Source organism: Anoplolepis gracilipes, chromosome 8 (assembly GCF_047496725.1).
Source record: "Anoplolepis gracilipes chromosome 8, ASM4749672v1, whole genome shotgun sequence".
NCBI lineage: Eukaryota > Metazoa > Arthropoda > Insecta > Hymenoptera > Formicidae > Anoplolepis > Anoplolepis gracilipes.
Genome location: NC_132977.1, coordinates 7,562,358 through 7,584,233, shown reverse-complemented (window position 1 = coordinate 7,584,233; position 21,876 = coordinate 7,562,358). Strand labels below are relative to the sequence as shown.

The window sequence follows — 21,876 nt, the reverse complement described above, 5'->3', positions numbered from 1 at the left end:
ACCAATGGCAGCGTTGATTATGGATCTTTAATCCATTGACGCACGAGCACATTGCCCCATTCATCGGACTAGAAACTTTTATTACGAATAAAACTCCGCGTTTTACGACTGAAATTTCCAGGTGTTAAATTATTAATCGTTTAAGAATTCAGATATTGATCTGATTAACCTTTAGAAATTAAAAATGGTAATATTATTATTTACATATAGCACAAATATGAATTATAATTTATAGCATACGTATATAAATAGTATAATATATAATAATTGAAAAAACTTTAGAAATTAAAAATTGTGATATTATTATTTACACATAGCACAAATATGAATTATAATTTATAGCACACGTACATAAATTATATAATAATATATAATAATTGAAAAACCTTTGTAGCAATATAAAAAAATTAAATTCTTGTCTTTATGTCGCTTTAAAATATGGACAATAAAATTGTATAATTTTTTTTTTTGCAAAATAGATACAATATTACATATAATAAATTGTACATCCTATTTATTTTACATTTTGTGCTTGAGATTTAATATTATTACAAAATTTGAAACACAGATTTTTAATTTTAATATATACAATATTACTGATTGATTTAATATTAGTCTTTATATGTATAAAATATAATTAATTTTAGAGTAAAAATATTTTTTCATTTATTTCATAGCAAAACTTAAAAATTACATATTTTGATTTATTTACATTTAACTATAACTTTATATTTTCATAATTTAACAATTTTCTCTTTTATAACTTAAAAATTTTAATATTAAACTAAAAGTAAGACTATTATTAAATTAAACTATATTATCAATCTTAGTTTTAATTATTTCATGCATTGATATGGGAATTAATATAATTGGTGTATAACAAATTGTATATTTTTTGTGCATACTAAGAATATTTATTTAAACACACTCTAATAAGTCGGATATCTCTTTCCCGAACAATTGATACATAAATTCCTTTTATTCAAATCGAGATATCTATAATAGAGATGTCTATAATACAATTAGTGATATTTGTAATTTTTATGATGACCTGAAATGAAATAACGCAGAGTGTTATACTTTTTTGTATGTACTTGTTAAAATTAATTATATCTATATTATTCTACTCACGTAATTTCTTATAATTCATTACATAGAATGCAATCATACAACCGACTGCCACTTGAAAGAATGGAGCTATACCGCATCGTCTAGGCTGTACATACTTATGTTGCCAACGCCAAAACGCTGCGAAACAATGACAAGACAATGTTATACTAGAGATTCCTTTCGAATAGTGTTGTCTTCAAAATCACATGCGACAAGGTAATATGCAGTTGTGCAATTTTTGGCTGATAAAATGACCTCTTTTTTTGCTGATATACAGTAATTACCTCTGGAACACGCTCCCATAAACGCCTGAGGAGTCTTCTGACGTCTCGTAAGCCAACCGGGGATCTCATTGAGCTTCAGATCCAAGAACGGAGTGTCGGCTGTGTTAAATACAGGAACATTACATAAGATTATTAATCGTGTGAGAAGAGGTGCTACGTACGTCAAACGCAAGCAACGAACTCACGTTTTCCGTAAAAGCGCGCAGGATCATATGGTCCATGTTTCGCAGCATCGTACTCCATGGGATAGCCACCGAACTTGAGCTGAAATTTCGTCGCCATGACGAAATATTCGATTTTTATAACTGAATCGGTGATTATGAGACGGCACGAATAATCAGAACAAGCGAGCAGAATGCTCGACTCTCAGCCGTGAAACATGAAATAACCTTGGGAGAAATAAACTTTTGCGAGACGACAGACGTCGAGACTCTATCGAGAAACATGAGAACTACATAGCCACGTGTCGGCGAGCTTCCCGGTAGGTAATATGCCTGCAATTTTGATTCGCATATTCGCAATATTATAGTATAATGCATACAATTTACACTGATTAAATAAATCGTAAATGTATCAATTTTGTTGAAATAAATATTTTGTATGCTTTATTAGCATGAAATAGATATATTGTCTTTAGGGATATCATCACGAGTGACATTATCGAGCTTCGCGTGTTTTTTCCCGCGATATTTTCCCGCCATAATCAAGTGCGCGTCGCCACTCGCCACTAAAGTCGGGACATCGGAGTAAGTACCGTGAAAAAGTACCGTCCGCTCATTAACTGCATTCAGATGTGATTAGTATGTATAAAACCGTATATAATTGTTTTCGTGAGTATTCGTATAATTATATTTGATTGTTTTTTTCTCTTTAGAGAGTATCACGAAAGAATGGATGGTGAAATGAGAGAAGAGAAGCAAACGGCCCGGGGCGGCATCAGCAGGTAATGCCAGAGCAATCATGAGTTTACCTAAATAATCTATTAATTATTATTATTATTTGTAATTAATTAATTATTATTTGTTAAATATCCAATAAAACGAAAATTTTAATGCGCGCAATAATTATTTTTCAACATTTTAAATACAGTTTTGACACTTATTTTAATTTAGATTAAATAGATATATTTTTGGATATTTTACAGATCAAGGCTGTGTAACTTCGCTGCTGCGCATAGCACTGGTGAGTTAAACTGTTTTTTATTTTAACGAGGTGATGAATTTGCTGAAATTACAAATATTTGTATAAAATGTATATATATATATATATATATATATATATATATCCATAGCATTTAGTCTAAAAAAAAAATTTTCTACTTATTGCAAAATTTGAAACACAGATTTTTAATTTTAATATACATATACAATATTACTGATTGATTTAATATTAGTCTTTGTATGTATAAAATATAATTAATTTTAGAGTAAAAGTATTTTTTTATTTATTTCATAGCAAAACTTAAAAATTACATATTTTGATTTGTTTACATTTAACCATAAATTTATATTTTCATAATTTAAAAATTTTAGCTTGATTGGTACAAAGAAATGAACAATATAACTAATAATTTTTTAATAAAATTATAATTAATAATTTTTAATAAAATAATAATAAATAATAAAATTTGTTTTAAATAACATTATTTTTGCTGGAGAAAGAAATAGTTTTTACATATACAAGGAAATTTGAAGAAATAAAATATTAAATTAGACTGTCTATCAAAATAAGGTTTTTTTAATTTTTAATTATTTTTGGTATGCACATGATAGATTGGGGGAAGATATTTACATATAATATTAAGTACTTTTATGTTATATTTACATATAATATTATAACATATATATAAAAATAAATTATATATATATATATATATATATATATATATATATATATATATATATATATATATATAATATTTATAAAAAATATATAATAGAGAAAAATGTTGACAAATTTATCTATTAGTTATGTTAATAATATTATATAAACTAACGTAAACAAGAAAAAATAATATAGAATAACTAGGAAATTTCTAATTTACATATGTCACGAACAGAAGTAAAAAAATTGGAGATATTTTACAGTCAAAGCATATTCAAAATAATTTACTTAATGAAAATGCGTTAATCGCGTTAAATGTTGGTAGAATATTTAAAAAATGTTGAATCTTCATACGAAACCTTTGCAAAGGACAGTGACAAATGTGAAATTAAATTGGGGAACATTAGGATCATAAGTTTATGATTCTTCTGTTCTTTATTTCGAGTTTGTAATGGCACTTTGATTGATCTTTATTATATGTAAGCTTAAGATTAAAAGAAATAATCTAATATAAAATAGTATAACAGGCACTCTCATCTTTTTCGCGTAAGTGTATCATGTGACTCCGCTAGTATTAATATGTGTATAACGAGCAGTAATAATGCATAAATGAATTAATAATTTACTTTTATGTAAAAATATTCTAGAAACGAATAGTTCTTTATTTTCTAATTAAGCGCAGTTATAAGTTTCATAATGAGTCGTTATCGGAATAACTCTCTTTTGGATTTTTAGTATCTAATTTCCGAGAGATCCATTTGTGTCTATTGCCGTGATCTTATGATAATACGTCTCTAAAACTAAAACTAAAAAATAAATATCTGTAAATTCTCTTAATTATAAATAACTTCATATTAGTATTATTTTGGTATACTAGCTTTTCTATTAAACTTTTTTCTTCGTTATTTTTGTAGTATGAAACGGAAATTGCCCGGTTACCAAATCCGTAATGTAAAAGTATACAATTGTACGTGTTGCGTTGCTCTCTTTTGCTAAATTAAACAAATAAATTATGCAGAGTCTATCGCCTAACGTTATACAGAGCCTCGATGATACGACAAAAGTGTGTTTTATATTTCATCCAATCGTAAATTTACAGCGTTGCGTTTTGCGTTTTTATCATTGTCACTGAAAACCCTACTTTTCTCTTCATATTGAATGTATCATCTTTCAGTTTCTTTTTTCACAACAGCATTGCATATTCCTGTTCCATTTCGCTTAGCATATTGTAAAGTCGTTTCTTCAGACTGTCGGTCGCTGCCGCACGTGGTAAATGCGTCATGTCGCTATCCGGATTAGCGCATTGTCTTAATAATACAGCCAGTGTGCTGGTGGTATGTTCCGACATTAGCAATCCAGGAATGATTATCGTTCCCGAAAGTGTCCAACCGAGAAAGATTTTCTCGCAGATGATCTACAAGTACACATATTTTTAACTTTGTAAAAGAAATTCATAATAAAACTGAAATCACATGAAAATTAATAATAATAATTGAGAGCACTATATATTTCTTATTTAAAGTATTCAATATATAATTTACATAAATATATAATGAGAATTAATATGTGATAAAAGTAATAATAATACATATTATGGTTTCTATTTTACATTTTGAAAATATTAAAAATTTGTTTTTATATTTTATACACACACACACACACATACACACATTACAATATTTATAAAATTAATTACATAAATAATATTATTAATATTATTAATTTTATTAATTATATAATTAATATTATTTTATATATAGATACATATATTTGTATATAAATATATATAAAATATATTGATATATATGAAAAATATTAGATGTTTGAAAAGTCATGAATATTACATATTAAATATTTTGTACATATATAATATTGATTATATACCTGTAAATTATTGTTGAGGACCGGTGATTCACAACGTTTGTTCTTCGAGCACACCGACCGGCAGTCAAAGTAATCACAATCCTCATGCTTTTCGCAATTTTTACCGTCAGCGGTTATGCGATCGATGATGCTTTTCGGGAAGATCGCGTCTAGATCCAAAAACTTTAGTTTTTGTCCGCCCAGAGGTAAACCAAAGTGATTGATCTTTATGTCACAAAGATAAAGCGGTTCGGGAAAGTCCGTTTCGAGTTCCTCGAGTAAATTGAGGATCATCACGGCCAGCTTCAACCTCTTGGCCCACTCAGGTTTCGAATCGGATAGGGCTAGCACCGTCGTGGGTGTCTCGATCGGTCTAACGTACTCGACCGCGTAAAAAGTGCCGCACGTGCCGATCAGTTGTGGAAACACGTCTCTATCCTCGAACAAAATCATCATCAGATATTCGTTCTCCTGCAGCAACGGCCAGAGATTCTCCATCTCTAATTGACGTCTCGTCGGCTCGGTCTCCATCCGATGTGTCCGCAACCGGGCGAGTCTTTCCAACTGCTGTCGCGTGAGACTCACGTTCAGTTTATTGATAACCAAGTCTTTGATCATGATGATGAAGTCCTCCTCGGATGGGAAATGTCGCGAACCGGTCGCATCTATCCAGTAGAGAGATTCGAATTGCTCCGAGGATGTTTTGGTTCTGAATTGAAGTAACATTTTTATATGAATTGAAATTCTTTATATACTTGATAAAAGTCTGAGTGATAATACCTTCAAAATTGTATTGTGTTACATTTAGGAAGGAATAAATTTAATCGATATATTTTATTAAATTATTCTTGCAGGAATGCAGAAATATGGCTTGAGTCATAAATCGATAAAGAAAAGTATGCAATAGCGAAAACACTGGAATTTCATAGTCTTGCCATGCTTCGTTTAAAGTCTCTCTTTTTTTCGTCAAATATTTTCATTATCAGTTTTTTTCTAAGACGATGATATAAATTATATGCCCAAAATTTGCAAGGCAGTTATAAAAAAAAGCCAAAGTCGTTATTTTAATGAAAAATTAAATCATTATTTCATGAAGGTAAAAGCTGTATTTTTTAAGTAAATAGATCCGCAAAATATTCCTTATATTTTCAGGTGAATAAAAATGTGGAAGCTTATTATTGATCTAATTTTTAATTCAGACGAAAACACAGGGTGTGCTCAGACTTTTGTCAAGTAGTGTATATGTATGCAAAAACCGGTGAAAGAAATAAAAGATCACCTCGAGGCCTTGAATACGAGCCGAGTCGCTTCCCAATGCGCCGAGAAAACCGCTTCCTTGCCTGCATGAAGAGTTTCACATGCTAGCGAGTGTATCCCCTTTTCAGCGCACAATGGTTCGCAGAGAATTCCCATTGCAGTACCATCTCGGTGTTGGCTGCACTAAAATGAAAATTATGATTGTTTATTACGCGAATATTAAAATTTCAAGCTTATATAAGAATCGAATAAGAAATATTCTACCAAGAAAAGAAATGAGAAAAAGAGAGAAGTGCAATTCCTTATATTTTTAGCTTTATATAGCCATTAATGAATAAATTATTTCTCTAAAATTATAAAATATTTTAACATGTGATTTCTCTTGCATATACATTTTTTTTCTATTTATTATATTTTATTTTATATGCAAAAAATATTGTACTATTGCTAATCTTGAATTCTTCATAAAATTACTGACTCTAATGTTTAAAAAAACGAGTGAAAAATAATATATTACAGTTAAATTAATAAAATAAAATTATTTCAAATTGATATGTTTAATTTTGTTTGTAACTATATTTGAACAGATGTAAGAATTTGCTGCACATCTAAAGGCGCGTATATACTTGCTGTGTATTTCTGTATTACATTGTGTAAAATATGTTAATATTAATTATATATATGAATATATTAAATATATTATTTTATAATATTATATATATATATATATTATTAACTACATAATATTATATAATATTAAACATCAATATTAATTTATACAATGATGATACATAATGAGAATACGCAATATGTATTATTTGTCTTAATATTTTTCTACGAAAATAACCAAAAATAATTGTAAATAGCAGAACAAATATTTTATGGTTCATTTCAGCGGCTCTTTCTTTCTGCCATACATTGTCCGACGAATCGAGAGCAATGAAGGAGTACATATTACTCTCTCGCGCGCGTGGGCGCTGTCACCCACATATATGCGCCTATATTCTTGCGTACTACATATTATTCGCTCGTCGTACTATAGTACCGCGTCAGACGTTATAGAGGCTCGTTGTTCTCGTGCGATATTTTTAGTTGGCCCAATCGGCCTCAATGAGGGAACGGTCGTTACTTTGCGATCCCCATATATGCATGTATGTTATGCATGTCTGCCGCGTATTTTTCGTCGAGGCGACTTATCTAGCGTTTTGGAGAAAATAAATTATCGACAGAATGAATTAACTAGCATTGTTGTAAGTCTCACGTTTCGACAGTAAATATATATTTGTACTATTATACTGTCGTGAAACTTTTTGCAGAAAACGCGAAAATATGACGGACAAGCGGAGATTAATCAATTTTATGAAATCGTATTAGCAGAAATTACAACGAAATTATTTACATTTTATAGACAAAAGAAATCAGTTAAATCTTTTTCATTGTTTGCAATAATTTTTATCAAAATAGAATTAAATTAAAATTTTATTTATTATGATTTAATTTAGAAACTAATGATCTTATTTAATTTAGGAAATAAAAAAGACTATTCATTTGCAGAACAATTTATATGTATACGTAAAATATTTACTCGCATCTCTTTTTTTTTTCTTTCACATTTGTTCTTAAACGCAATGAAAATATTTGTAGATAATTTAATAAATTAATATATTGTTATAGAAATTTTTAGAATATAATTCGATTGCATTAAGTTTTTTTTTTTAATTAAACGAATATTTATGATAAAGAATTTTAACTTTTAAAGAATAAAGACGTTGTATGTTAGGCTCTTATATTTCACATATCTCGCGTGTTTCAAGTCAAGTATTATGTAAGCGATTTTCTTCTTAATTCTACACTGCGACAGTGTCGTTAAAACGTAATAAGCAATGACATATGTAAGACTTAAATTATACATATAAGACTTCACTGACATTGTCTTATTACGATCTAAAATTGTTTTCTACTATTGCTTGCTAAAAAGTGTCAGAGTTTACTTCACGAATTGTAGGAAATTCTATCTTAAATTAAATCTAGAATTAATTATAGTAATTTTTTAAGAACATTTGGATGCGTTTATTATAAAATTATACAAAATTTCTAATATTAAAAAAAAATTTATTTAGTATTATGGCAAGCACATAAATAATTCTACTTGTCTTTTTTACAATGCAAATTATTTATACGTTATATGTTTAGTGTGTAAATAGATTTACTGAAATATTAAAATGGATTATAATGAATCATTCAATTTTTATACATATGTAATTAAAATTGTATATGTATAATTTAATAATATACATATAATTTAATTTAATTGTACAATTATAATTTAACACGTATAATTTCAATATGTATAATTTAGATTTTTCTTGGGGGGAATTAATTTAGTTGTGAAATTTACAACACAAGCATTTTAAAATTTCAGAGATGTTTTATTCAGAGTGAATCGATCCCGACGAAATTAGGAAAATTTTATGGGGATCGATATCTGTGGAGCGTTATTCGGGTTACCGGAACACAGCCTTGCAAGATTACCACTACATCAATATCCAAATTTATAAGTAAATTCTCATCAACGAGCTCTTACATACTTATCAATAAACAAATGTATAAAATTTTGAAAAGGGGGAGATAAGCTGCATATTTAGTTGATTTCTCTAAAAACAACACAGCTTCGGACCAAGTATAAATTTGATCCTATCATTCGTACGTTCAGATATATCACGACATTTACAATTTCGCATATATTTCATCGATAACCTTTTAAAAAATGCTACAGTCAATTTTCGAATCGAAAATTTTGTATGCCCCACAAATTCGGTCTCTCCAGACAAGTTTATTAAGGGGAGAGAAAACGCGATGGTGACAATTTCCGAAACGTTTTACCGTCAAATGAAAAATCGCCAATGTAGTAAACTGTCACTTTGCACACGTGCATGCGAACAACGTGTACGAATTCGCCGCGCGAGCCGGGTTCTCACCGGAGGCTGCGTAGGGTACGCGCGTGCGTCGGTCGCGCTCTTTCAATCCCTCGCCGGCGCAGGATTCACCCCTAATACACTTTCACCAACCCGACATATTTATACCCCATCTCGTGCCGTCGCGCGGTCATATAAAGTCCGTGAGCCACCGATTAAAGCAATTCGCGCGCCGCAAACTCACCACGATGGACACGTGACGCCAGGCCTCGAGATTCGTGCACATTATACCCCAATATAGAAGCAGGTAGACGACGAGGAACAGGCCGGACACTAGGAGGACCGTTGCCAGCTTGTAGTTGTACATGAAACCGGGCAGCCGGCGGACATTCATGATCACGTTGTTGGTCGTCAGATTCCTGACAGGGATCAAGGTGAGCCTCAAAGAAAGAAAAAAAAAGATCCTTTTATTTATTTATTTTTTTTCGTCTCCCTGCCTTTTAATCTCTCATCCGCGAGCCAGGCCTCGACTTCCACGGCGACGCTGCGGCGTGTCGCGCCGACATCTCGTCGTCTCGTTGTCGCCGCCGCCGCGGCCACGGCCCCGACTCCCGGTGGAGCCTGTGCTTGTCGTTATCCCGGCGTCGCGTCGCGTCACGATGGCGAGCGCGTTTGCAGCAATGCGGCATAATCTGCGGCGCGTGCGAGAGCGAGGCGACGAGCGATGCAGCGCTGCGCCTCTCGCGGTGAATTACTCGGTTTCCTCCAGGAACGTAGGCCGGCGGATCATCTCCCCCGGGTGGAGAGATCCGTGACGTACAGCAGTTGAAATGACGTCGTGTCGTTTCTCGAATCTTTCGAGGACGCTGTCAATTACACGCCAGGGACGATTCGCGCTTTGACATTTCGTTCCAAGTCTCTTCTTCTCACAATCTGGCACATCTTGCACGCTACATGTTTTGACAACGTGACTGACATTGTTGACACGGCATTACGTTTAATTGCGTGTCGGAGCACGCGTACGAGTTATGTTTTAAGTACATAATTTTGACAGCCCAGTGGATTGCAACTTTTTCATTCGTTCTCCTTTTTTAAATTTTGATTGATTATTATTTATGCGATTTTACAGAGTATTTTTATTTGGAGTATAATTTTAAGTAATTGTCAAAATTGTTGGCAAAACTCTATAAATATAAATTAGAAACCTTGATAATAAATGTTTACCATTTCTTATAAAACATAAAAATTAACGTATTTGATTAAAGATTGATAAGGACAGTGCTGCGTGCGAAGAATTCTAAAACTGGAACACTATCTTCCTATGTTTTCCTAGTACTTATTAGATTTTCTTCTTTATTTCTTCTTTTTCAAAGTTTGATAATACATTTTTATTTCAATTAAAAAAAAAATAAAAAAAAGTTAATTACAAGAAGAACAGATCACTTCTCTCTCTCTCTCTCTCTCTCTCTCTCTTTGGCTCGTCTTTATCTTTCGGCGGCGCGTCTCTATCTTTTCGCGCGTCGAAAGCGTGCGATACATCGTCGTCGCAGGCGACGCACATGCGTCGCGTCGCGTGGCGTCACGTCACGTCACACGTTCGCCAACAGTTTCGGAATCGCGCGCGCTACCGAACGTGCGGTGCGAGTGAGCGAACGAGCGAGCGAGTAGAGACAGAGACGCACCTGCGTGTCGCGACGCGCAGCTGCGACCTTCGTTGCCCTTGTACCGCCGACGGCCGTTCCGGCGGCAGAGACGTCGTCGTCATTTTTATACGGGACGCTCGTCCACATAGAGGTCCACGTACAGAGGCTGCTCTGCCGTCCCGTCGACACAGACGTCGCCGTCGTCCGTTTGTTCGTTTATCCGGTTCACCTTCCGATCCGAGAATCGGTTTCGCGCTCGTAAAACCGGGGACCGGAAGTGTTCCGTCGAGCGGTAACATCCGCGCGCGAATGCGTTCCATTTACGGCTTTGCTTTTTCAAAAAGGGATTAAAAAAAAAAGAAGAACGCTTTTCGAGGAGTTGGTGAGTGCCATGCACATGTGATTGTTCTTTTCCTTTTTTTTTTTTTTTTTTTTTTTTAAGAATATAATTTAAACATTATATGAACATTGTGATAAATGTTGCATAAGAAATGTGATATCAATATCTCATCTTCTGATGCAATGAAGGTCTAACAAGGAGAGGGCGCGAACTTTAGTTCACAGATTTTGATGGAGTTTTTTTTCTATTAAATAAAGGGATAGGGCGCTCAGCCGTTTTCCAGAAAATTTATTTAAAAAAATACAATTGTTGGAACCAGCAGTGGTGAAGAACACAAATCAACTGAAATCTTCGCAACTCGATAGTTTCATTACAACATTATTATGAGTTTTTTTTATAATTAAACGTAATTTAAAATAATCATGATAAAAATATATCTAATAAAGATAACGATAATTATATCTAAATATTATATCTATATTTTATCCTCTCCTTGTAAGTGAAATAGATGTGATAATGTTATTTCTATTTAATAATAAATTTATGATCATTCTAACAAAATTTGTTAACTAATAAATTGTAGCTCAAATCTTGAAAACTTTTTTTTCTGTTTTTAATATTTTTGAAAGATGAAAGAAAGATCCTTTTTACAAATAATAATTCTGATTAGAGGATTGAATTGATTAAAGTATTGCCGCTTTCTCTAACCGGTTTGCTTGCTTTGCGACCATTAACCTCTCGGGCAAGTATATGTACGAGATTTGTGTAAATCAATACGATATGATTCGTCTCATAGGCAGTTTGCATTAAATACTCATTCTGACAACTTTCTTCTTGATGAATTATTGTTTTATTCATCTGACGTAACCGCACCGATTTTAACATCGGTAATGAAAGTGGTTGCGAGATGTCATTGACACTAAATTATATTATATTTCTTGACAAGATTATTTAAGTTTCTTTTTGGAGGCAAAATAAAAGCAAAAATATAATGAAAGGTATAAAAATTAACTGATCAATTTTATATGCATATAAAAGCTTTTATATACTGATTTTTTTTTCTTTGGATTTACCAATGATTATCACCGACAATGACATAGAATGTGTACGTAAAGAAAAAAAAAAACGCGCCCAACATTCTCAATTGATGAGAGTACAAAAAGTTCACCGATTAAACAAGTTATCGTAAACTGTATGCCGGATCTGACGGATCCACCAATCGCGAGTCTCATTTACAACGGGTTGAATCTCTCGGCGCAAAAAAATATATTAGACAACGCTACCGCAAGACCTTCGACATGTGTATATCGTAGAAGATTGCAATTACTCTCCCACACCAATCTGTACCAGCGGACGAAAATAAACGCGATTGTACAGTCTGCAGCTTGAAAATGATCTACGTTCGATGATTTCATCTCGCGCGTACGAAAGCGAAGGTTTCTTCCATCGAAACCGTCTACGATTAAGCCGTGAATTTCACGGCCATCTCGTTATCTAATCATGTGTCAAGCTAAGATTAGGTCTTAAATGAGCTCTCTGGCAAGTTTATCCTTTCCATTAGCTTCTATTAGTTTATTTCGCGTAATGATAACACCATTATAATTGCGATTATTCTACAAAGTTACGTTGGTTAATGACCTGTCGTGGCCTGATAAAATTCACTGCTATTTTCGGATCTACGAACTATCTACGAACACATGAAGGGTCACCGTCAAGGGAATCTTTCCCACCTTCGTGTCGACGTGTTTAAAAAGAAAAACGAGTTTAGTCTTTGATCATCGCGCGACCAAGTCGTTGAGGTAGGTTCGCATTTGACCTTTAACCTTCCTTCTTCTCCTTCTCTCTCTCCTTCCTGCTCACCTGTGCGTGTTGTTCGCATTTCTAGTTGCTTGCAAGAGGTGCGAATTGCGGTCGCGATCGAACGTCACGTCGCGCCGATCGAACGATCGATTAATCGCTCGCACAGACGTTCGCCAGACCGTAGATCGCGAGGTCTTTAAGCTGATTGCGAGATAAAGGTCACGGTCTGCCGTTTCTACCACACTGACTATCACCCAGTGATGTTGTTTTTATAAAATTAAAATTACAATTAGATTCTTCATTTTTCAAAATTTGCAACTTGGTTGAAGTAACTTGATTTAATCTTTCAAAGATTAAACATTGTCTTGGTTTTATTTTTAGTTTAAAATTAAGTTGAATTAGAATTAGTTTTGCTACACGTGGTAATAGTTTACAATGAGATAAGAAAGAAATTATATTTTCATCTTGAAAATTGGAAAAAATTAGGAGATGTGAATCTTGCTTCTATGTTGGTCTTTGGATTCTGCAACGGAGTTAGTAAAGGTCACCTTGACAAATAACGTTCAATACGACATGCCGGATGGATTTTCCTCGAATGTATGTCGCGCCTGCGGCATCGCTTCTACCACGTGGTTCCTCGCGGAGATAAGCCGCTTTCCTCACACTCCTACGTGATGCCTAGAAAGGTCATCGCCGGGGGGTCGTTACCCTCGGAACGGCAAAGCTCTTCAACGCATTATGGATCGTATTCCGCGAAGATTTTCTATTTCGTTTCTCAAAACACCTTAGATGTTTAATTCATAAAAATTATTTAATTAGCAATATTGATTTCTGTAATTAACAGCTGCTATTAAATAATTTAGTAAAAAAAGTTATGGCTATAGCGTTAAAATAAATAAATGGCATCTATATTGTTCATAAAATATTTTCCATGGTCCTCGCCGATCATTGAAAATTACATACGTGATTTATTATTGTAGAAAGGTGTAAAAATGCGATGTCTATTTCTTGATCGCCAACAATAACTATCTAGAGCAAAAAGAATAAGACTTGTAATGATTTATCAATCTAAATCTTATATAAATTCAATAGCGTCTTCGTTTATTATCCGCTCTGTAATGGCAGGAATTAAATTTCATACCATTAAATTTAATACAATTGCAATAAAATAATATTTTAAAATATGTTTTTTTAATGAGAAAAAATATTTTTTAGTACCGAAATAGTTGATACTTTAGATCATTTCTTGTACATGGAGAACTCTTATCTTCCTTTTAGCTGCGAGAAGTTAAATACTTTAACATAAGTACTCACTTATTATTGCTTGAACTAAGCTCAAGGATAACTAATTAATACTTGAACTAGAAAGAGTCGGCAATCTTGAGTAACTTTTGAATCATGCATTGTATAAAAGAGCATACAAAAATTGTATATTTTTTTTTCACACATACAAAATAACTGAATCATTCTGTCACTTTTCTCCTTCGATTACATCTAATTTAAATATTTCTTTCTTAATATAGTTGGAGTAAATTCAAGAAAAAATTTAATTGTACCATAAAATCAACTCTTAAAATACTATTTCACGTATCGATCTCACAGATGGAGTGTTTGTCATTAATGGAAACTTATTGTTAGATCGACGATCGAGAAAAAGCTTACAAGCTTATTACAACGTGTCGTGCGTCGATCGTGCGTGACGACTCGCGGTAGGTCGACTTGCGCGTTCCTGCAGACGGCGAACGACCGACAGAAAACCGGGCAGGGAGTGGTTATAGTCGCTGAGAAGAAAAAAAAAAAGAGACGAGACAGCCGAGAAGAAAAGAGAGAGAGTGAGAAAGAGAGGAGACGGAGGTAGATGGTCGATTCTGTCTCGCGGTGCATCATCATCGAGTGCAACGGCCAATCGGCCGATCGCATTTAATCCTCCCTGCGGCGCATCGGTAAAAACGATTGCCGTTTGCTCGTTACTAATGAAGTCTCGATGATACGATAATTACGTCATTATACGCGGGAAATTGTACGTCGCGGAATTAAATGCCGGATTACAGTTGATGAATCAAGGGGTTCGAAAATGCGCTTTCTCGTCGAGACATATCCCACGTGATCCGTCATATTTCAGGCGTGAATCTGACAGGAGAAGTCTGTATCTCCTGCATCCCTGTGAGAGAGTGTTCAGGGGCGCATCTCCTGTCGCGAATTAACGAGCACCTTGTATATGCTTATATATGCAAAAATAATTGTGTTCCTTGTAGTACAGTTTAGGCTTTTTTAATCACATGTTGTCATAGGTCGGGTACAGTTACGTTTGGCTATTACGCACCAGCCAGTGCGTAGGTGTTTTGGTCTGTCGCGGTGAAAATCGATGAAATCGCACTGTAAGATCGATATAGAGTGAGAGCCGTGTAGCGGCAGGAAGCGAAGCCGCCGCATAATTTAATAATATTACCGGTCGTCTTGCCTCCCCCCGCATCCCCGCCGAGGCTGATTTACGACCTCCTATCCTTCTGCTCTCGCGCGCGAGAGATGCGCCGGATTTTATCGCGCCAGATATGTAACGTATACCGAGTTATCTTATATTTTGTTTTTTCCGCGCGTACGAAAACAGTTATTACTGGAAGCAGTTCTCGATACCCGCGATTCTCACCCCTCGCGGTGTGATGATCTTCGAAAATCGCGAGCGGTATCGCTCGATTTACGAGCGTGCAACTTTGATCTCCGAGTTGCAGTGCGTTGCAATTTCAGGCATGGACGCACGCGACGAGAGCGGATGCGCCATTTCTCGCCGAGAGCGTCCTGATAATGCAAATTTCGCCGCTCCGTTCGAAGCGTTCCAATTTCGCGATTCTATCGAAGATGCAAGGATGAAGATGACAAATTTATCATCTGCTTAAAACGTATGAAATTGCTTCCCCAACATTCCCGATAATATTGCTCTTCTTTCATTTAATGCAACATGCAAATTGTTCCTTGATAAGACACATCCTGATCTATTCCTCGTGTAGAATATCAGAGAGAATCATATTTTCTTATTAATCTCACGGGTCGTTAAATTAATTCGATTAATCAGCTGGATTTTCAAGATTTCTCTGCCTTTTTTTTTTTTTATTTTTAAAAAATTTGCATGCCCTACGTAGCATGCATCACGCTCGACCAGATTCATCGATGCCTGACAAAGTGCAGGCACTTATCAGTCGTCTTACGAGCGGTGTTGCTATGCGATATGGAAGGGGTCTCCGGAGTCACCTACTAGCTCGACCAGTCAGAAAAGTCAGTGTGCGTAAGCCGGCCGGTCGTGCCGGCTCCACTTCAGCCTCCGCTCTCGCGCTACGACACCCGCTTAGTAGCGGTTCCGTCGCGTCGTTAAGAGAGTTTCTCTCTTCGAGAAGTACGGCTTTGCCACGTCGTTGCGATCGATCGAACGACCGTCACGAGCGCGAAAAGAAAAGACAAAAAAAGAAGGACTCGCGTTCAAAAAATCGAGTCTACGAGAACAGACTCGCAATCCAAATCCCGTGAAATTCTCCTGAATTTATAAGTCACTGAGATCACATTTCTCATTGTCAGTAGGGCATTTTTGCCACTCGACGATCGTAGAGGTTCCAAGTTCGAAAGCGTACGACTTTAAATTCCGCTGGTGGTATTGATATGGTATATATCGGCGGTGGAAGACCTGAAGAAAAATAAACACGAATATATTTGTTTTGAATTTTTCTTGAACTAGAGGAATCCGCGATCGAAAAGTATGACGAGTGCGACTCGCCGGATTCTTGCGTCGCGCGCTGCTCTGTTCGTGAGACCATCACCGCGTGAGACGAAAAGTTATGCGCGTTATGGACTTCCATCTGTGTCGCAAACTCGCGCGCGAGAAGTGGATTTGATTTCTAAAAAGGGACCACTCTTTTCTTTCAGTTGGTCAGTAACGCGATAGAGATATATATATATAATGTTTGGAGGCTCGCGATTACATCGGGCAGCTTGTACGGAGTTTCGCGATCGCGATCGCGGATTGATCGTGTAACATATCACCGGCACGTAAGTCTGGTATCATAGAAAATTTCTCCGTTAAGACCGGTCGATTCCGATACACGATACATTCGATCCGGTTTTAGGAGTGAGCATGACACAGAAGGAAGGAGCCCAGGACGAGTCAAAGACGGGAGAACAGGCGAGCACGATGGTAAATAAAAATAACCGCTTTTTTCTCTCGAGAGAAGACCACATTCGGAAAATATCTTTTTAACAATATATGCTAGAGACACACTGTATAGACACACTGTAGATATGGCACGTAATATAAAAATTTTGTTACAAATTACCTGAGAGATAAACGCGATCTTCTTCGGACCACGAAATGGCGGAATGCGCTTATTGTTAGTTGCTTTCTCAAGTTATCTGTTCTGTATTTCACGTTTTCAAAGTGTCGATAAAAACTGTAGGCTAATTTTCCCGGAATGCATAATGAGCATTCATTATGCAATTTGTTGCACTTGCGTGCGACGCGTATTATTTTACACGTCTCGTTTCGGGGAAACGTTTCGCGAGGGTTGATGACGGTTCGTTCCAGATTATTTCACTCGGGGCGATGCACGGTATATCCTATGGTACGAAATACGAAGGTGGAGGCTTCTTGAACGCCGTGACACTAAAAACAGAACGATCGTCGTTCGCGTCAACTGTAATCGGCTCTGCATCTCATCGTGCTCATACGAGGCTGATAAAAACCGTTACGAGACACACGGATGACAACGGAGAAATTGCCGTGATTTCGGCGACCTTCGTAGTCAAATCGAATATTATATTTTTGTTTTGATAAGAACCTTGTCATAATAACGGAAACTTGGATCGCATTTTTGTGCGATTACAATATTTCTTGAAATTTGCGCGCCATGGAATATCGTGTATTTTCGTCTAATTATGAAACATGTAGTTCTTTATAACAGGAAGGATCGAATTATTGCTACATCTCGATTTTTATTAAGTTAATTTATACACATATTTATGATAATTTATAATAAAAAAATAATATAACGACTAATGAATGCGATAGAAAAATATCAATAAATCATATATTTTAATTTTCAATAATTTATTAACAGGAAAATTTTATGCACAATTTAAAATTAATTCTTGAAGGAGATAACTTGAAACTTTCTAGGAGGATCAAAATTAATAGAAGATAATTATTATAACGCGAATTTTCCTTACTACAGCCTTTCTTATCTTTTATTTATTTTATTATTAATTTTTATGAAATTTGATTTGATTTAATTTTTACAAAACTTAATTGGATTACGTAATCGGATTACGGATTATGAACGCGATTCGGATTGCATTTCTTCATTCTCTCAGTATTTAATATATAAGACGGTTTCGTTACCAACATTTCCGCGTGCAACGTCTCCGTAATCACAAGACTGAAGATAATTTGTAACAAAGGCGCTTCACGTATGCGATTGTTTTTTTTAGAAAATAATGTCGATATTCGCATTAATAGAATTTTCCATATGCCGTTTGCTCGTTGTTCACCCTTGTGTGAGTGATGATGAATGAACCAATTCTTATTTTCTTCAAGTGCAAGCACTTTATTGGAAAGAGATCGTGGATTTATCGTCAAGCAGATGAAACGAGCATTGATAACCGCAATAATTTCTCTCTCAGATTTAACATTATCATATTAGGGTTTCATTGATGAAATAAGGAGTATATATCAAAACAAATGTCTCTCTATGTCACATAAAATTTAAAACATTTTGGTTCCTCGCATCTTTGCTTCTTTTCTCGCGAGTTCAATTATTTTCCTCCGATGTAAAAAACTATCATTATGAAATACTTTATCTAAGGTCGTAATGTAATTTTCACTGCGCACTTAACGCAGAGCAGTGTTGTATGAATTAGATGTCTGTAAAAAGCATTTGCAGTTATTCTTTTAAACGTATGTATGTATATTGCGCCGGGTTATCTTTAAGTGCAATAGTGGACATTACGTATCACGATGCGTCTTTCATGAGTCTTGCTATCCGAATGTTAATGTGATAACCTCGCTTTATTGTCTGACTTCTCCTACCAGCAAGACTGACGATATTATTAATAGTTGTGTATGATTTCCAAAGAAAATAAACTCTCGCTATGTACGAATTGTCAATGTCATTGTTAAGTTCATGATTATTTTAGTTAAATTGCATGCGATCATTTCAATTATCTCCCGATTATTCCAGCAATATTCTAATATTTTTTGAGTAATAGACACTCAAGAATTGAAGCAGTCGATTTAACATTACAGCATAAAATGTTCTAATTTTTTTCTGTTGAAAAAAAAGTTTTTTAAAATAATAAATTAAAAAAATAGAATTTCATTTTTTTCATTGAATTGTTTCTTTTACAAGCAAAATTTATTACGATTATTATTTTTAGAAAAATGTGTGACAATACTCTTAGGAATTTTAATATACAACAGTGTTATGAATTTAAACAATAAATAATAAAAAAAGAGAGAACAAGAGCAGGTTATTTTATAAAAAAAATAAAAAATAATAAGTTTTTACTAATCGTTTATTATTTTATATAAAATAATAAATTATTAAAGTTAGAAAGATAAAAAAAAATTCGTCCAGGTTGATTCATTCGTTTTTAAAAACCGCGAGCTGTCTTACCGTGTATATTTTAAAACGTGTCGGGAAGTTCAAGGTCCGTCTTGTAATGTACCAAACGTGAGTGGCGTCGACTTATCAGTTTTTATAGCTGCTATAAATATGCCAGCGCTAATCGGTCTCTCCATCATAGATTGCGAACGAGTTCGCACGAATGTCTATCTACGCATGAACAACGTATCGTATCGGATGTATCGTAGAAAAGAATTGGATTGATGACGATTCCGTCGCTTTTATTTATACACAATGTATGTAAAGAAAATGTTTACACATGTCTGCATTGAACTCGATAATCGTCGGTAAGAAACAGGATTGATAACGGCAGGATGCAGGAAGGTCATGTTTATTTTTCTACTTGATGATGTTATTAAAATCGGCTTTTATTTTGCTTTTTGCATTTTTAAAGTCAAAGAATTTATTGGCTGCTCTTTGCATTTAGTGATACAAGTCGAAGTGACACAAGCTTCATTCTATCTTTGTTGTCACTGGATGTTGAAAAAAGATAAAATGACGCTTGTGTCGCTAAATGGAAAGCACCCATAATCGTTGCTACGATTGCGACGAAAGGAGGCAAAATTGAAAAAAAGTTGTATGTATTGTTGCATCGAAATTTTTTATAATGTATAAAATAGCTTACTTTTTTATTTAATTTTTTCCATGCATCAAAGAAGGTCAGAGAAAATATATATTTTCTATTTTATTACATTCACAATTACGCAGACTGACTTCGCTTATACTCTTATTGTTAGTTTTTAAAGAATTTAATATCGCACTTGTTTGTTTTGCAAATATTTTTCCTCTTAATGCGCGCATTAGTTAGAGTGCATGATTTTTTTTCACATATGTTATTGTTTGCTCGCGCTCGCGTGCACTTTTACAAGATAAAAAGAGCAATATTTTCCACGCTATTCAAATACCACGACCGTAGAATAACCTCAGGATTCGCGTATCGTATATACTATCTTTCTCTCTCCTATATATTATCTTTCTTTCTGGATATTATCTTTAAAAAAATCATTGCGAAAATCAATTCTCGTACTATGATGAAATCTTGTAAATTGCAATAGTACGAGGTTCGAGCGAGGGATGTTCTTTCGACATTATCAAGCGCTTATCATTTCTCAAAGCTGACATGATCTAAGTATTCTATATATATCACACTAGGAAGAGGTCACAATAAGCTTTTGTGAAGACGACAATTGTTCAAGCAGAGTTTTATCAACGTATACAAACGTATGTGTATTTTTAATTATAATTGTTTTGTTAATTTTACGAATAAATATTATATATATTTTTTATTTATACTTAAATTTATTTAGATTACATAAAAGTTGTTCTCTAAAATTTTTTCCTTTGTGCACAGAAATTAATTTATGCCACCACTGCCATTTTTGTACATAGCATAATTGGATTTCGAGTATACGATTGTTTATATATTTACCGTCGACATGTGATAGAATATCCGCCAATATGCATTTCATTATAGCATATATACGTATATACATAGATGCAGAATGTCTCAAAATTATGGAATGTTTTTGAACAGCAAATTCTCTGACTGTATTCGATTTTTCGTTACATCAGTGAAAATATCGAAAATATTAGCCAAGGCATTTGTTATTAAAAGAACGTGCGATGATTTTAAAATACTCTGTATATGTCAATATACGCGAATTTATTTATCTTTTTTTTTCTCTCTTTTCTCCGCTCTCTCTCTCTCTGTTTTCACGCACAATATTGTATCTAAGTGCGAAAAAAAGTGCGAAGAACTTATTCTGGAATACACTTTTTTCTTTTTTTTTCTTTCTCTTTATCAACGACGAAGATTATAAAGACGGTATTTTACGGCGAGGGTTATCGCGTTGCAATTCACAACACGCCCCCGATCGGTTATGTCCACCACCAGATGATATCTGTGTTTCGCAGTAATTAATGCGCTAATTACAATCTACTTCTCAGTCTGCAACGGTTCGATAAGAAGAAACGAAGAGAAAGTTCCGTTCGTCGGTTAACGCAGTGTGACTCTTGTCTTGTCCCATTCACTCGAGCAAAATTGATCAGGTATGGCGGAAGAACACGCTTATGGAGGAGTTTATCTTAATCATATTAAACATCTGATTCTTGTGCAAATAATTTTAACGAGTTTCTTTCGAAACACGCATTTCGGATAATTAATCACGAATGAGGATC

At 34.3% G+C, this 21,876-nt stretch overlaps 3 protein-coding genes across 7 annotated transcripts in view; 1 reads left to right on the top strand and 2 right to left on the bottom strand.

Annotated features, from left to right (window-relative positions):
• Positions 1-892: 892 nt before the first annotated feature.
• Positions 893-1,784, bottom strand: Atpsynf (ATP synthase, subunit F). The gene is made up of 4 exons (XM_072897538.1): positions 1,580-1,784; positions 1,395-1,493; positions 1,132-1,248; positions 893-1,051 (listed from the first exon to the last, which is right to left on the bottom strand). Exons 1-4 carry the CDS (start codon positions 1,674-1,676, stop codon positions 1,023-1,025), a joined length of 342 nt encoding a protein of 113 aa, XP_072753639.1. The 5' UTR covers positions 1,677-1,784; the 3' UTR covers positions 893-1,022.
• Positions 1,785-3,425: 1,641 nt separating this feature from the next.
• Aln (divergent protein kinase domain 1C) lies at positions 3,426-19,979 on the bottom strand. Of its 3 annotated transcripts, none has more exons than XM_072897506.1 (5): positions 19,690-19,979; positions 9,498-9,693; positions 6,361-6,521; positions 5,103-5,790; positions 3,427-4,632 (listed from the first exon to the last, which is right to left on the bottom strand). In XM_072897506.1, exons 2-5 carry the CDS (start codon positions 9,645-9,647, stop codon positions 4,402-4,404), a joined length of 1,230 nt encoding a protein of 409 aa, XP_072753607.1. In that variant the 5' UTR covers positions 9,648-9,693; positions 19,690-19,979; the 3' UTR covers positions 3,427-4,401. The 3 variants fall into 3 exon arrangements, with proteins under 3 accessions (XP_072753609.1, XP_072753607.1, XP_072753606.1); XM_072897505.1 differs by lacking the exon at positions 19,690-19,979 and adding an exon at positions 17,356-17,811; XM_072897508.1 differs by lacking the exons at positions 9,498-9,693; positions 19,690-19,979 and adding an exon at positions 17,356-17,811 and having other exon boundaries at positions 3,426-4,632.
• Gbs-76a (Glycogen binding subunit 76A) overlaps positions 11,006-21,876 on the top strand; it is a 24,695-nt gene continuing 13,824 nt past the window's right edge. The window contains exons 1-2 of one of the 3 annotated variants that reach the window (XM_072897462.1): positions 11,331-17,071; positions 17,149-17,216. In XM_072897462.1, coding sequence (XP_072753563.1) covers positions 17,157-17,216 — 60 coding nt within the window. In that variant the 5' untranslated portion in view covers positions 11,331-17,071; positions 17,149-17,156. Of the gene's footprint in view, positions 11,279-11,330; positions 17,217-21,876 lie in introns of those variants that run through there. The other 2 variants (XM_072897464.1, XM_072897461.1) reach the window with 2 other exon arrangements.